Below are 14,930 nucleotides of genomic sequence, written 5' to 3'. Positions count from 1 at the left end.
ACGGTTTCTGAGGAACTAACGTTAACGTTAGTTAGGAGCAGTAACATTACGCTAACATGTTAAGCTAATAAGTAACCAGTATTTCTGCCTGCCTACCTTTTATTGTAGTATTGTCCGTAGTAAGCTGAAGCCTATTATTATTGTCCGACTGTTGATGACTTTATTGAACTAAACAACTGTGTTGGAAAAGCTCACACAACTCACGTTGTCCAAACGTTGTTCACTAACTCTGTGTAACTCTCTCTTCCTGGATGTCTGCGACGTCACCTCTCTACGGCGAAGCGTGTTGACGTCACACAGAAACTATTCCCATGTTTCAGACTTGGCTACTACCGTAATGTACTGTGTTTCTAACAAAGCTCAGGACGTACACCTTAACATTTTTACATAACATTTACCCTACTAATCACCTTGTTGCTAGATTTGCCGGCATTGACTCTTCCTGTACATTTTGTAACTAGAACATTGAAACAATATCTCACGTTTTTTTTGAATTGTGAAATATCCAAAAGATTTTGGACAGATTTGGAGTTTTACTTTTTTGAACCCACCAACTTTGTCTACTTCTTTAACATTAAAGACATAATCTGTTTCTATAATAATTCAGGAATTGGTGCTCTTGAGTATCTAATTAATTTCATCATTCTGTTTGCCAAATTTTATATTCACAAGCAGACATTTTCTAATTCATCTCCTAATTTTGTACCTTTTCTCATAGAATTTAAATCTCTACTGAAGTCACTTAGATTGTTGGATTACAAAAAGTATTGACATTGTGGAAACTGTAGAGCTTTTTTCTCTGAAACCTCTGTATAATTGTACATTTTTCATGTAGTACCTCTTTTTAATTTTTTTTCCCATGTAATGAGTCTGTTACTTCATCTTTGTATTGCTTTGCATGTTTTTTTTTATTTTAATCTTTATAAATATGTACACTTGATGTTTATGTGATATTACTTTTAACCTGATTCTCTGCTGCATTTTGTCAATACATTTTTTTAAATTAAGTTGTCAAAATTGTTTGTATCACATGATATTTGTGAATATATGCAAATAAAGTTGAAGACAAAAACTGTTTTAAGTTGTCAACTGGACTATTGGGGGGAAATTTGGGAGAAAATCACCCATCTCTTTTGCAGATGTAATTGTACGGTTTTTTCAACACGATGAACAATATTTAAAATAATACCCATGTTAATTATGTCCCCTCAAAGCCCTAAATTTCTGCTGAACTCATTAGGTATAAATAACGACACTGGAACTTCTAAAGTAAATCTGCCATTTTTCTTCTTCATTTCATTGTATTACCAAGCTTTGATTGTACCTCCGTTTTACATTTATATTTTCACGATGAATGCAGAATGTAAATATCTTTCGATCCATTAGGTTTTGGGGAAAATACAATTAAATAATTTGATATGTCAACTCTATGTCAATCATAATTATATTAACCCCTCTTGAAATGAACTGAAACTAACTGGCGTGAAATTCAAAATTTAGCAATACCACTATTGTTTCTAATAGACTTAACCTTCAGTGTAACCAACAGCTCTAAACAAATAAGGACAAGACAAATGCAGATTTTCTTCTTTTATTATATTGCAAACAATAATGACATCCAGGTATATTGTTAACAGTTTGCTGAGTGAAGAGTGAGACCTTAGTGGCGAAAACATCATTAGCTTTCCTGGAGGAGCTTGTTGTGCAGTCTGAAGCTCTCGGTTGTGGTTAACAAGCAGGTTACAGAGGACAGGTGGACCTGAAGCCTGAGGAAACGACATACAGACAGTCAAAACGTGTCTGTCAGTCCATTCACACACCAGACCAGAGCAGAACAGGGATTGTTTGGGACCTGCAAATGGCAAAAAAAAAGGGGATTTTCTTCATCATTTGCCTACAACAGCAGCTGTGTTGTAGCATTTCCCACCATTTCTTACAAAACAACAGAACACACACATCGCCCTGACCTGATTATTCACCTTCCTTGAGTAAAACCAAGGCAGGGAATTACATTTCTAATTTACATTTTATGGTCTGGCATTTCATAGCGTGATCCTAAAGGAGACTAGCGTCATTATCAAGGACAAAAGGAGGCTGATTTCTCAAGCTAAACCAGATTGTACTTACAAATGTCTCCTATTTTTGGATTCAGCAAAAACATTTAACACAAAGGCATCTTCATTAGTCATGCCAAATTGTACTACAAAATTAGCTGATTCTCCACCCAGTCTTTGCCTCAGAAGTTAGGACAGAGAAAACAGCTTGTAGAAAAATAAGACCTTTGTAAAGGGGCACAAACCAAAGGGAGACAAGTTATTTTCCCTGAAATAGAGGGTTTCTCCTGTGGGACATCCTAGTCTGCCACAATCCCATTGCATTTACAGAAAAAGAGGTAAACCTCCTTCAAATAGCATCACACACACACACAACAAAACCAGCTTTTCTACAACCAATGAATAGAGCTGGCTGAACTCAAGTCAGCTGACCAAGGACACATCACTGTAAGAGGAATAGCTGAATATTTTGAGAAGTACGCATATTTGCTTTCTTGCCAAGAGTTAGGTTTGAGGGGGAAATTGATAACACTCACGTTGTGCAATAAATATGTAGCAGTAGCCAGCAGCCACTTAGCTTAGCATAAAGGCTGGAAACCAGCAGATATGGCTATCCTGACCATATACAGATATACATAGATGTCTATGCAGCGTCTATGTATGTCTACACATATATACATAGATGATCATGAATCTGTACTATGGAATGGAGCAGTTGCCAGGCAACCAATGAGACACCAGCAGGTTCCAGGGAAATTTTTAATTCACAATTTTCTAAAAAGAATACCCATGTTCACTATTTCAAGGTCAGCCGTTTCCAGTATTTATGCTAAGCTATGCTAACTGGCATCATATTTACAATGCTAGCGTGGTTTTGATATTCTCGACTAACGATCAGCAAGAGAGCAAATGAGCGTAACTACTAAATCAAACTACTTTAGGTACACAAGGCGTTTCTTTCAGTTCACTAGTCATAGGATCCAGTATTTAAGCTTTTAAAACAATATTGTTCCGACAGCTCTGCCTCTGGTGCAGGTTTACATGCAGCAGTGCTACATCAACAGGTCACATTAGGCTCACAGTAGCCACTAGCAAGAGCTTGAGCAGCAGATCGCCACATCCAGTACACACAGGAAGAGGAAAATGCGGCAAAGAAGCGAAGATAAGATCAGTTAAGCAGTGGAATTCTTTATTAGCCAAGAACAGCATTGGAATGAAACGGCTAATCAGAAATTATAGGTTTATGCATTTATCATCATTAGCTTTTAATGTTTTCTTTGATCATCATTAAATGACCAGAGATTTAGTGAAAACAGGGATGTGCAAGATTAATGAATCACCTTGTCATCCATAGTTAGAAGCAAGATGTTTCATTTATTTTGTCCTTCAAGGGAAGCGGAATGGGCGTTTCTACAGCATGGACTGGTTTACAGTTTTTCTTTCAGCTCCACAAAGATCAAAAGCTGAACATTAGAGGAAAGCCACTCAGAAGACGTTTGCATACGTGTGAGGTGGTCTGTGGAGTTTGTCCGTAGAGATCCTCGCTGCTCAGGCTTTTAGCATTCTCCTCCATATCTAATCCAGGAGCTACCACTGCCTCTTTTTACAGTGAGGAGCTCTTAACATAACACACTCGCCACCTCAGCATCAGACCCCTCTGTAATGAAAACAGCATCCACACATCACATAGCATGTCTGCTAGCATTTCCTCACTAATTCTAAATTCCCATCCAGTTCATCCTTTAGTGCGATAAAAAAAAAATTGCCAAATCTTTCACCAAGCTAAATTTACATTTCATATTTTCACAGAAAACTTTTTTTTTCTTTTTTTTTTTTTTACTCAAAACCATTTGTTTTTATGCAGAACATATATTTCAACCCTTAGAAATTAGAGATCTTTGCACATCCCAGATAACAAACCCAGGGGACTCACTTTGACTCCTCATCATCATGCCTTTATGGTTACTCTTCAGAGGGTTTATTTTACACAAGGCTTCGGTTTGTAGCCTTAAGAGGCGCCGTGTGACAACTGAGCATCTTTTGACTTCACATAATTCCTATGGTACACCAGCCCCGCCAAGACTGCCAGGTCAGTGGACAAGAAGTGGACAGAGGCTTCAGTTTGACAAAAGTCTTGCATGCAAGGTCACAGGAAATCATCTCTTAAAGGGAAATACACCCAAGGTCTTTATCAAGTGCTAGAGATTAATCAGGTGTAATCCCTGAACTCACCCTGCTCAGGTGATACTGTGACCCAGGGCGCTCACTGACAGCAGAAGCCAAACAATCTTGCTGTCTACGTTGGGCTTCTTGTGAAGAACTCTGTGCAGTTATTCACAAAGCCACTGGTTATTCTTTGCTGCAGATTCATTAAATTGGATAATTCATCTAAAGCCTAGCAGTGGTTCATGTGCCACCATGACGAGAGTACAAAGCTGTTTTTAAGCCCCCAAGGTCCAAGGACAACAGTTTGAAACATTCGTATATACAGCCATTAAAATATTACCTAGTTTCACATAAAGAAAAATGGTATGCACACTTGAGAAGTGATGTTATAAAGCTACAGAGTATTTCAATAACAAAGCCCCACAGACAATCGTATCTTAGCGCATCATATATGCTTTTCCAGCGTTATCTCTGAAAGTTTCACCAAGCTAGGCACCAACAGACTACGACAGTGAAGGAGAAAAATAACAGAAAATAAAATAAAAAAATAAACCAAAAAATAAATCTTACACATAAAGACACTGTCATTTCTTAAATTATCGGTTTTTAGTGCCCTACATATTACACCCAGTCAAAAACATCTGCCTTCGGTTGGTCGGTAAGGCTGCGTGACAGACGGCCAGCCCCGTGGTAAACCTATGGTACTTCTAGATGTTATGTAAATTTACAGTATACAATTTTGGATTACCATGCAAGAATACTTTTTTGTGTAACATTTAATAGCTCGATCTACATCCAGGAATAATTTACATAGAAGGACAATAGTTATTGGACCAGAGAGAGCAATGGGTAAATAACCATGGTGGTAAGTGCAGCTGGAGGAGACAGTGTGCAGATGAGGTTTAGGTTAAGTGAGACAGGGAGGTGGGATGAAAGGGGGGGTGGAATGGCAGGAGGGGAGGTGAGATCTAGAGGAGCGCCTGGGTAATTAGGGGGGGTGGTGGTCCAATCCTCCAAGGTCCAAATCAGCGGCACTCCCACACTTTTACTGTCTGATCTACACTCCCAGTGACCACGTAGGGAGCAGCCTTGTGGAAATCTGTGGAAGAAACAAAAAGATCAGAACAAAGCAATGAAGGATTCAATGAATGCAAACGGCCTCAATTCTGATTCAAAAACAGGGATATCTGAGTGACTAACACTGGGGCTAACCCAGGGACAAGTTCCAGTTTGGCACCAACGGTCTCAGTCTGTCGACAACGTATGCCGTGTTTCCACTGTATCGTACGGCTCTGCTCGACTCACTTTCTTTGCTACCAGTCCTTTTCTCTCTTTGTTTCCCACTGCGGATAGTACCCCCTCCCAGTGTAGGCGCAGTCTGCCATCATATCATCTTCAACTCAACACTCGCTGAATTCTTTCATTGGCAACCAAGCAGAGGAACGCTTCACTTCTCAAAAATTGCGCAAAGTGTACGCTGTAGTTTTGCGGGTTTCTATTTAAAAAAAATATAAAAAATCTAGGTTGAGTGAACAAAGACAATTGTGGTAGCTATTGATGGTAGCTTGGCTATTTCCTTGACAGGTCAGGTGGTTAGATTTGGAACTAACTGAATTTGTGACCTGCCACTCTTCAAATGGGTCAAAATATATATGGGCAGCCAATATTATACTTCTACAGACTGTGTGGAAAACACAGCATTATCATCTAAAGAATATCCTGGTTCTAGACATTACTGCCTACAACTCTGTTTTTGTTTTGTTTTTTTCAGCGATTTAAATAGAAGTCATTGACAGCTGCAGTCAGTTTGAAAATAACTGATCAGAGATTTGTAGGCGTGATTAAGAATGGGGATATTGTCATCCAGTGCGAGAGTGCTATAGAAAAAGCTGCAGTCATTAAAAATAATTATAAAAAAGTTGTGTGGATGATATTATTGGGCACGTCTGATTGGCCAAGACAATGATAATATTGCAGCATTCCTGGTGTGAGCCATTGAAAGTGACGTCAGCTACATTGATACATCACTCACTCCTGATTGGTTAATGAATAATGAAGTGAAATAACAATTCAGTCTGATTATCAGGCTATTTAAAAAGCATGCTGCTAACACCTTTGTGGAAAAGCACTTGGTATTGTGTTGTGCGTACAGACAGGACAATGCTTTTTAGAAAATGGGGAAAATAATATTTTTCCCCAATGATTTCAAACAAAGGTGCTTTGTCTTTTCCACACCACTCCAGAATTCTTAACATCAATAGCTCTCAGCGATATCCTCTTTGGTTGAAATAGGATTTAAGAGGACTGGATTTCAAACGGCTTGCCGAGGAAAAGTTGGCTGAAGAGCTCCTCAAGGGAGTTACCGAGCCTTGATCTGCTGAAAAGCGAGGGGGGGGAGGTGGGAAAATCCTAGAGCGCTTGTCTACCGCTTAAAGCCCAGCTGCCAGCAACCCTGAGGACGCTCAACACATGCCGGTGGAGACGATGGGTTTCTTTACCATTACTCAACCTTTGGCTAAAGCAGATATTTGTGAAACCAGCTCCACTGTCCAAAGAACGTGGAATAAAAAGGTTCCTGCTGCTCTTTAGGAAACTAACTGGTCAAACAACAATAACAAGCGTGAAGGCTTTTTTTATTTTTTATTTCTTAGCTTACCCAGAGAGGTAACAAAGTGTTCGTGGGCACACAGGGTTTTCATGCAGCGCTTGTTCTTGTAGTCCCAGATCCTTAAGGTCTTATCATCTGCACAGGTCACAATAAATTTGCCTCCAGGGTGGAAGATGATACCACGCACCCAGTTGTCATGGCCAACCTGTGAGACAAACACACACTGCTGAAGACACCAGTTGCAAACCAATTCATCGCACTCATAAAGCAAAATGTTCTCATTCTATAAATTTCACCCAAATATTAAAATATACATACAAATAAAAAATAAAAAAAGAATCTTTAGTCTAAAATGGTCCTCACCAGTGTCATAAGGCATGTGCCAATGCTAACATCCCACATCTTGATGGTCTTGTCTCTGGAGCCAGACAGCAGGAAGGGGCCTGGCTTACCACTTTTCTTGGTCTGGTTAAGAACAAAAAGGAAACATTTGATACAAATAATGGTGCAAAACTAATACTAAGTACAATCAAATACAACAAATGATTTTAAATAATATAATCAATTCCTTTTTTACTAGATTGAAAATAAATATATAAATAAAACAGCACACTCCGTCAACATGGAGAAAGACATTAGCTTGAATAAATTTGTTAACTGCAACATTTACCACTGAGTACTGTTCACACAAAAATGTTTGAAAGCTGTGTCAGAAATTCTGGAATTGACAGTCATTACACGCCTGATAGTTTGAACTTCATCAGTGGAGATTGTGTTCAAACGGGCTGGCAGTTGCATACAAACAATAACTGGAGAATCAGTGAAGCTGCGTTTCACTGCTTCGGTCTGTTAAATTGTTTGAGGATGTAGTAATGTCTTGTAATGTTACTGTGGTAATAAAGTTGAAGTTAAAAAAAGACTAAAAAAGACTGAAAACAGAATTCAGGCAATCCCTGTACCAGAACATACAGAGAAGCAGAACATCCCAAATAAAATACCTAGGGGTATTTTGGGCTTTTTAAATTAAGAAAAAACACCAAAAAAAAGCTTCTGTACAAGGGGAACAGTGTTTTCCACTGCAACAGGTTAGACTGGGACAACTGCTACAAGCAAATATTGTTTTAATCTGACAAGGCAACAATTGGACGCACTTAAGATCACAAGGCATGAGGAGGGAGTCTGGGCTGACTCTAGGCTATGATGATATTCAGATTATCACAGATTATGCAAGCACACTCTTCATTTCAAGACAGTCTGTTCACAAGGCTGTCAGTCTGAGCACTGACCTATAAGACTCACTGAAATGGCTACGCATCTAGAGAAGGAACACATTCTGCATCATGTGATACTGTCAAAAAGAGTTTATCACTGAGTGAAAACATTACATGACCATGCATTTACCAGTTAGGTATGCTTTATGTTTCTTTGTCTCACCAATTGTTCATCGATGAACAGCAATTGATCTGCTACTGTTCCAATGGGTGCTCTGCTGTGCTTTTATGATTAATCACACTGGACACCACCTGTAGTATTGGTCTGAAATTGTTACATTGAACTCTGTATTGTAACTTTGTCCGAGTGTAGCCCTCAAGTCTGCAGATGTTTCAGGAAAAAAGAAAGAGGTCTGGGTCTTTTACCTCGGAGCCTGTGGCGTCTTGGATGGTGGGGTGGGCGCTCTCTGGCGCCCAGGAGATGCACTCCACCACATGTTCGTGCTCCCGCAGCTCAGCCTTGCAGTCTTTGGAGGCCACGACCCACACACGCACTGTTTGGTCATTGGAGCAGCTTGCAATCAGTGTGCCGTCCTGGTTGGGCCGCACCATACGGACCCACTCCCTGTGGCCTGTGAAGGTCTTCACACAGTACCTGAAGCAGAGAAAACAGTAAAACAGTTATCATGTTGTCAGAATCGATTGGATCGATATTCGACAGAATATCATACTAAAAAAAAACACAGTGGCCTAAGGAGGGTGCATACCCAGTTGCCACCTCCCACATTTTTATGGTTTTGTCCCTTGAGGCGGAAACGATGTGATCTCCATTGGGCATGATGGCTACAGACGAAACATTGTGGTCATGTCCTGGGAAACAGAAAAGACAAAAACAAGATCTCAGTAAGAGCCAAAAACCGTTATGAAACGTTCTGAACACCCATGAACATTTGAAGCTTGTGTACAACGTAATCTAATGATTTCAGACGGCAACACCTATTTTTTCCTTCTTTACTATAAACCGAGGAATCATCCTCAACATTCAGTTGTCATTTTCTTTTTCACACACCTTTGGCCACCAAGAGCGCCAAAAAAATGATAGGTTTGGTTGTAATTAGCCAATTAAATTTGCTGCCTACTTTGTTCCACAGAGAATAAGAGATGCCTAATTACATGGACGCTGGGCCATATTTAAGTTGCTAAACAGTCAAAGACAACAGTAAGTGTTCTCTACAAGGCCAGCTTAACAGTATGTGTGTGTCTGTGCATCAGGCTCCAATAATGGGTGGCAGCTACACAGAAAAGTGCTAACCGGTGCTGAAGAGGATGCACTAATCTACCTCACCAGTTGGCTGCGTGTTTTTTTGTTTTTTATAAGATGTAAAAAAAAATAAAAATAAAAATAAAATAAAAGAGTGAAAAAAGAAGGTAAGGTTCAGTAGATGAATTAAAAATGAATGGACATGTGAGAGAAAATAAGGATAGAGGGGGGAAAAAAATCAAACAAAACTAGACAGCGGGCTCAGTTTAATAAAAGGTTTTAGACGAAGATGTGCGCACAGATTTCCTGCACAGTGTGAACACAGCTCGTCTGTTAGAGGAAGTGTGCCAGTAGCATACACCCTCCTTTACAACAAAAATGATTGGCAGCCTGTGAAATCTGTTGCTCACTTGTACAAAATGTAGGATTTACAACTCCAGCATAAATGTAAGAATGCCAGAGTGCTTCTTGTCTGTTTGCTAAGTAGGATTATTTATTTCACTGATATTCATTCATGTCTGCTTCACAGTCAGACATTAATGGGCACTTCTAGCAGACCTATGAAGAGGAGAACAAAAAGCTTCATATTGTTTGGGCTGCAGGCTTGTTGGTGGGGGGCCTTCTCACAATTACAAAAAAAACTCTAAATCAGCAGGGCCTAAGGGCACATGTAGAGCGCTGCCATCATTTACTTGGCAATTAGGGTGTGGAAGTGGGGGGGTTGTATGCTTAAGAAGAAGACAGTGAAAATATGATTAATGGTGTCATAGATTCTTAGATAAAGAAAAAAAATAATGTAGATGGTTATTAATAAAACTCAAACCAATTCTTTCCAATTTAAATATCTATTTATGTATCCAAGTGCTTATAGTAGTATGCTGAGGTGGAGAGTAGACATGATGGCTAAAACAGTCCGTTTGTCAGAGCTGGTTGTGAATCTCAGCATAGGGTGCTGTGACCTGGAACAGATTGAGGCTCATCAGCAGCATCAAATGTGATAACGAACAGCATCTGCACCACCTGAGCCCGGCGTACAGTCACAAGCTACATTTATGATGCAATGACGTGGAAACCATAACAAAGCTTGTTCACATCAGCAACACAAATGGTAGCTGTAGCGATGGCTAAATTAAGCTTTGTGAACTCTTGGTTTTAAAGGCCTAATGAATATAAATTCATTGTATTCTCAACACTTTGTTGAACAGAGACCGCCATCTAGTGGGCTCTGAAAATAAAGACACTGGTTCACAAAGCTTCATTTGGCCATCACTAGGTAGCAGCTGTGATGCATCGCTGCAAATTACTGCCAATGCTCATCAAAAAAGTGGCCATACCAAGCATTTTCTTTAAAGAAAAACTGTTTTATCTTATTACCATGCATGGTCCTGATGCACTCAAAGCCTTGGAAATCCCACAGCTTGATAGTCATGTCTGCAGAGCAGGATGCTAGCAGTTTTCCGGTTTGGTCAAAAGAGATGTCCTGCACCGAATCTGTGTGGCCCTTCAGTGTGCGTTCAAAGTCTCCTGTCTCATAGTCCCACACCTGAAGAAGAGAAAATATTCAAACATTAGCTTCAGGGAAATCCATGTATAAGGCCGGCTACACACTGGCAGCGTTGCACGAGCGTGGCGTTCCTGTTGCGTGTGAGCTGCGTGGATTTTTCTATGTCCTACACACCAGAAACGTGTCTGACGTGGCACTGCTGCTGCTTTTAGGTGACATAAAGGGAGGGCTATCTCAGGACATAAGGCCGACAGATTAAAACGCATAACAATGGGTAAACAATTATATAGGCTTTTGATTATATTGATTTTATTAAAGCAGGACAATGTCGGAAGTTTTGACGACAAAAAAGGTTACAGTATATTTTGTTACATTTATATCTGCATTTATGTCAAAATCTAGAGTATTCCCAAACATCAGCATGTCATGTATTAATATATATTTGTATCAAAATGATATGACAACATTTTATCGTACTCTATTTTGCCTGGAAACGCTTCCAAAACACTTGCTTGTCGCGTGAAAAATAGGCATTGGTTCTATTTCTAACATGTGTAAGCTCTAACCTATTAACATGGGAGCCAAAATAAAAACGCCACACAGCTGACAAGCTCGCGTAACGCAGTGTGTAGCCGGCCTAGGAGAACATACATATTTATATATAAAACTGAATCCCTTTCCAAGACCCAGTAAAGCCCCCAAATGTCAAATCATCTGTGGCCCCATGTCACCTCGTTTCTCAGCTGGACAGTACAGCACCCAAAACAAGCTGAGAAAACAAAGCTGTCCAGAGCAGTCATATTACAATCCCACAAAAAAAAGATATGCTGATGGCAGGATGCCTAAAATTACCATACTGCAATGACAGTCACCTTAAAAGCTCAGATAGGCCTCAGTTTGCAGACACCACACACTCTTTGTATATTGAATTACAGAGTCTGTGATGCATAGCTGTTGCTATTGGAAGAGATGGTATGTGCCAAGATGCGGATTAGGGTTACACAGTTAGGTCTAATAAGAACAGAAAGATAGTTTATTGTGTGAAGTATGATACTGCCAGTTGGAGTACAGACAAAATATAGAGTGTACAATAGTTAGCCTAATTTTTTAGCCTGAGAAAGAGGTTACATTTCTAGATTTTAAAGCAGACAGACAAATTTTTGTCACTGAGGGATAAACCCTCATTGGTTCTTCTCTTGGGGTAGAGGATTTTGGGCAGACGGTGACAGGAGACCCCCCCCCCCCAGACAGTACAGATGGCTGTGAGGTACAAAGTGCAAAGGGGGGTTATCCTGGAGAAGATCAATGCAATTAATGTGTTTGGAGGTACACCAGGTTTACACACAAAACAGTATTTAGCAGCATCTAAAGCACCCATAATCCAATGTCTAAGTGAGCACAGTGCTATGCCCAGGACCTGTTGATTTCCATACTGTGAAAGGTTAGAGCTGAACTCAAGGTAACATCTTGCCATGCAAAGATTTGCCGCGTTAGCAGATGAAAGATAGAGGATGTAAAAGAAGGAGAGGATAAGGACCAGAGAATTACAAAACTAAAGCACTAAAGGTACAACGCAAACAGAGCAGGTAAGAAAAGAAATGTTGAAAATGGTTTGACTATAGAAAACAAAACACGTGACACCTAACACCTTCATGAATAAGGGTAAAAGAAAGGGAGCCTCTTGCTTTGTTCCAGACCTCTGACTCGCTGCCCGCATCTCATATGTTCAGGCATTAATAAAGTCAACGGTCTCTATCTGGAAAAGCTTGCTAGATAGGTAGCTACATGCATTCAAGTAGCCACAAAAATGCCAGCATGAGATTGACACTTCTGTACAGGTTGTCAAGTCAACGTACAGAAACAACAACAACTCAAACTCTTTCTTGGCTTTGGCCAGTAACTTCCTGGAGTCTCTGCTGGTTGCCTGGCAACCGATTCAGGCCAAGAAATAGTCACATAACCCATTAATTAGTGAGCTTTGGAGATGGTGGCAGGTGGATTTTGTTACCTTAGGACAGAGCCAGGTTAGTGGTTTCCTCTGGTTTCCAGTGTATACGCTAAGCCCTTGCTGGCTCTATCTTCTCATTGAACTTAAGACCACAAAGCCAAAACGTGTATTTCTCAATGTCTAACTACTGCTTTAAGTTCACTGCTCTAGGACAATGAACAGGCCAACATGAGCATGGTCAAGCTGAATGAATTAAATCAAACAAAATGGCAATTCAGTCCGATTATCAGGCTGGGCAGCCTGACTGGCATGAGGTGAAGGGCTCAGTCAGTGACAGAGAGTAAAGAGCACAAGGTCTACTCCTCAGTTAAAAATTTAACAGCTGTTCAAGAGGAGAAAAGTAGGACACCGGGAGAGTCAGGCCAGGGCCCAAAGAGACGAGACAGCCAGGAAAAGAGGTGCAGGTGCAGAAAGCGGGGCGGAATTTTAAATTTGGGCCAAGGCCTGACTTCTACTGCTAGATGGATTGCTCTGACAGAGGGTAGTGATGGTGGGGCAGCTGATGCGTTAAGTGAAAGATAAATGAGGCAGGATGCTGTGGTGGGAGGGAAGGGTGGGATTGAAAAAAGGAGGAAGATAATAAAACGGAGAGAGGAATATATGCTGTGTGTGGGTGTAGCAGAGGAGATGAACATGTGTCTCTCATTGTTTCAAGAATATAATATACATAACAAACAGCTCAACAGAGTATTGCCATCACCAGGGTACTTACCATCAACATCTATATAGTCACCATGTAAGACTTTGCTTAACGAATAGCCCTAACTCAGCTCTGCGACACATGACTGAATCTGTGACCTCAGTTTGACATCAATACTGTTGTCTTATCATAATGAATGTCAGACAACATTCCAACACTTTTTCTGCTTTATACCAAATAAGCCTGAAAAAAAAAAAGAGCACTCCCAGAGAGCAGATCTCAGCCAAGGCATCTCACAATGTTAATGCAGTGTGAATCTTACAAATTGGAAAGCAGTCTTTCTGATTATTCTGACACCACATTTTTTCAGACAAATAAAGCCAAAAATGTAACCTCCTTGGCAGAGGAAATACATGTGTTTATTATGATGCTTCATTTGGCAGCAGCATTTCGTTCCTGGCAAACTGAAATGTTTCAAGGCCATCATAAGAATTGTAAGGGTATTACCCTGTTACTATAACCTACTGTGGCCTAAGAAACCTTGATGTGCACTAAGAGCTGTATGTACTTAAAGTACATGGTAATGGAGACTTCATTAGCTGTTTCACTGATTTGCACATCTTCTGCTCCAAAGACTTTAAACTAATCCAGGGTACCCCCAGGATCCTCCAACTTAAATTCAAGGCTTTTCAAAGACCTTTTTAATACCATTTCAAATGAAATTCAATGCCAAATTCATTGCCATTCCGACAGAAGTATGAAGGGAAAATGTCAAATATGTATAACGTTTAAACCCTACTGTAGAAAATAATTATGTACAAGTAGGCTACTTGAGTTAAATAAAACATTTTATTTAACATATCAGTCATATTTAATAAAATCAATTGGATCTCAATATAATCCAAAAAAATAAGATATATTTCACTCTGCATAATAAGCACTTTTACTTTGGTACTTTAAGTATATTTTGATAATACTTTTGTACTATTACTTAAGGAAGATGTTGAATGCAGGACAAGTAATTTGTTACACAGTTTTTTTCTACTTGTGCTGCAATACATGATCGGAGTTAGTCTTCCAACCTCTGTAAATCACCAACAACAGTAATGCATGAATACCTGCAGCAGTGTTTAACGCTGAAAACACAGCTCAGTTCAGCGTTCACTTGCAGCTCCGCTACAGAAGCAGATCACCTTTACCGTGACCTGCCGGCCGCATCGTTTCTAAACAGTCCGCTCACGGTGAAGTCCTGCACGGATCAACAGATGTTAGAGTCTGGCGGTTGCTCACTCTGTTTGTTATAAGACGCACACCGAGCTGATTAATGCGCTCACAGTTCAGTGTGTGTGTGTTTGGCTAGCTAATGAGCCGCTAGCCTGTTTGCTTGAGCTTTGTCTGAAGGTGCCGAGCGGCCAGCCAGGCCCCGACACCCATCGACACATTCTGCACATCTTCCACTCGGTTTAACCGCTAACCCC

General features: G+C 40.2%; 2 protein-coding genes across 5 annotated transcripts in view; both read right to left on the bottom strand.

Moving 5' to 3' along the window:
- mettl16 (methyltransferase 16, N6-methyladenosine) overlaps nt 1-298 on the bottom strand; it is a 28,725-nt gene extending 28,427 nt beyond the window's left edge. Inside the window, exon 1 of one of the 2 annotated variants that reach the window (XM_032507915.1) lies at nt 205-298. The gene's annotated coding sequence lies outside the window, so the exon portion shown is untranslated. Of the gene's footprint in view, nt 1-96 lie in introns of both variants that reach the window. The other variant, XM_032507910.1, reaches the window with a different exon arrangement.
- A 1,277-nt stretch (nt 299-1,575) lies between these two features.
- Nucleotides 1,576-14,930, bottom strand: part of LOC116687142 (lissencephaly-1 homolog) — a 43,689-nt gene continuing 30,334 nt past the window's right edge. For all 3 annotated transcript variants that reach the window (XM_032512316.1, XM_032512318.1, XM_032512317.1), the window contains 6 exons: nt 10,675-10,843; nt 8,807-8,909; nt 8,466-8,694; nt 7,192-7,293; nt 6,877-7,033; nt 1,576-5,319 (listed from right to left, as the gene is read on the bottom strand). In XM_032512316.1, the coding sequence (XP_032368207.1) occupies nt 5,246-5,319; nt 6,877-7,033; nt 7,192-7,293; nt 8,466-8,694; nt 8,807-8,909; nt 10,675-10,843 (834 nt within the window). In that variant the 3' untranslated portion in view covers nt 1,576-5,245. The remainder of the gene's footprint in view (nt 5,320-6,876; nt 7,034-7,191; nt 7,294-8,465; nt 8,695-8,806; nt 8,910-10,674; nt 10,844-14,930) is intronic.

This window comes from Etheostoma spectabile, chromosome 3 (assembly GCF_008692095.1).
Source record: "Etheostoma spectabile isolate EspeVRDwgs_2016 chromosome 3, UIUC_Espe_1.0, whole genome shotgun sequence".
NCBI classification, from domain to species: Eukaryota; Metazoa; Chordata; class Actinopteri; order Perciformes; family Percidae; genus Etheostoma; species Etheostoma spectabile.
The sequence above is the reverse complement of the archived record's forward strand: the minus strand, read 5'-3'. Positions and strand labels throughout refer to the sequence as shown.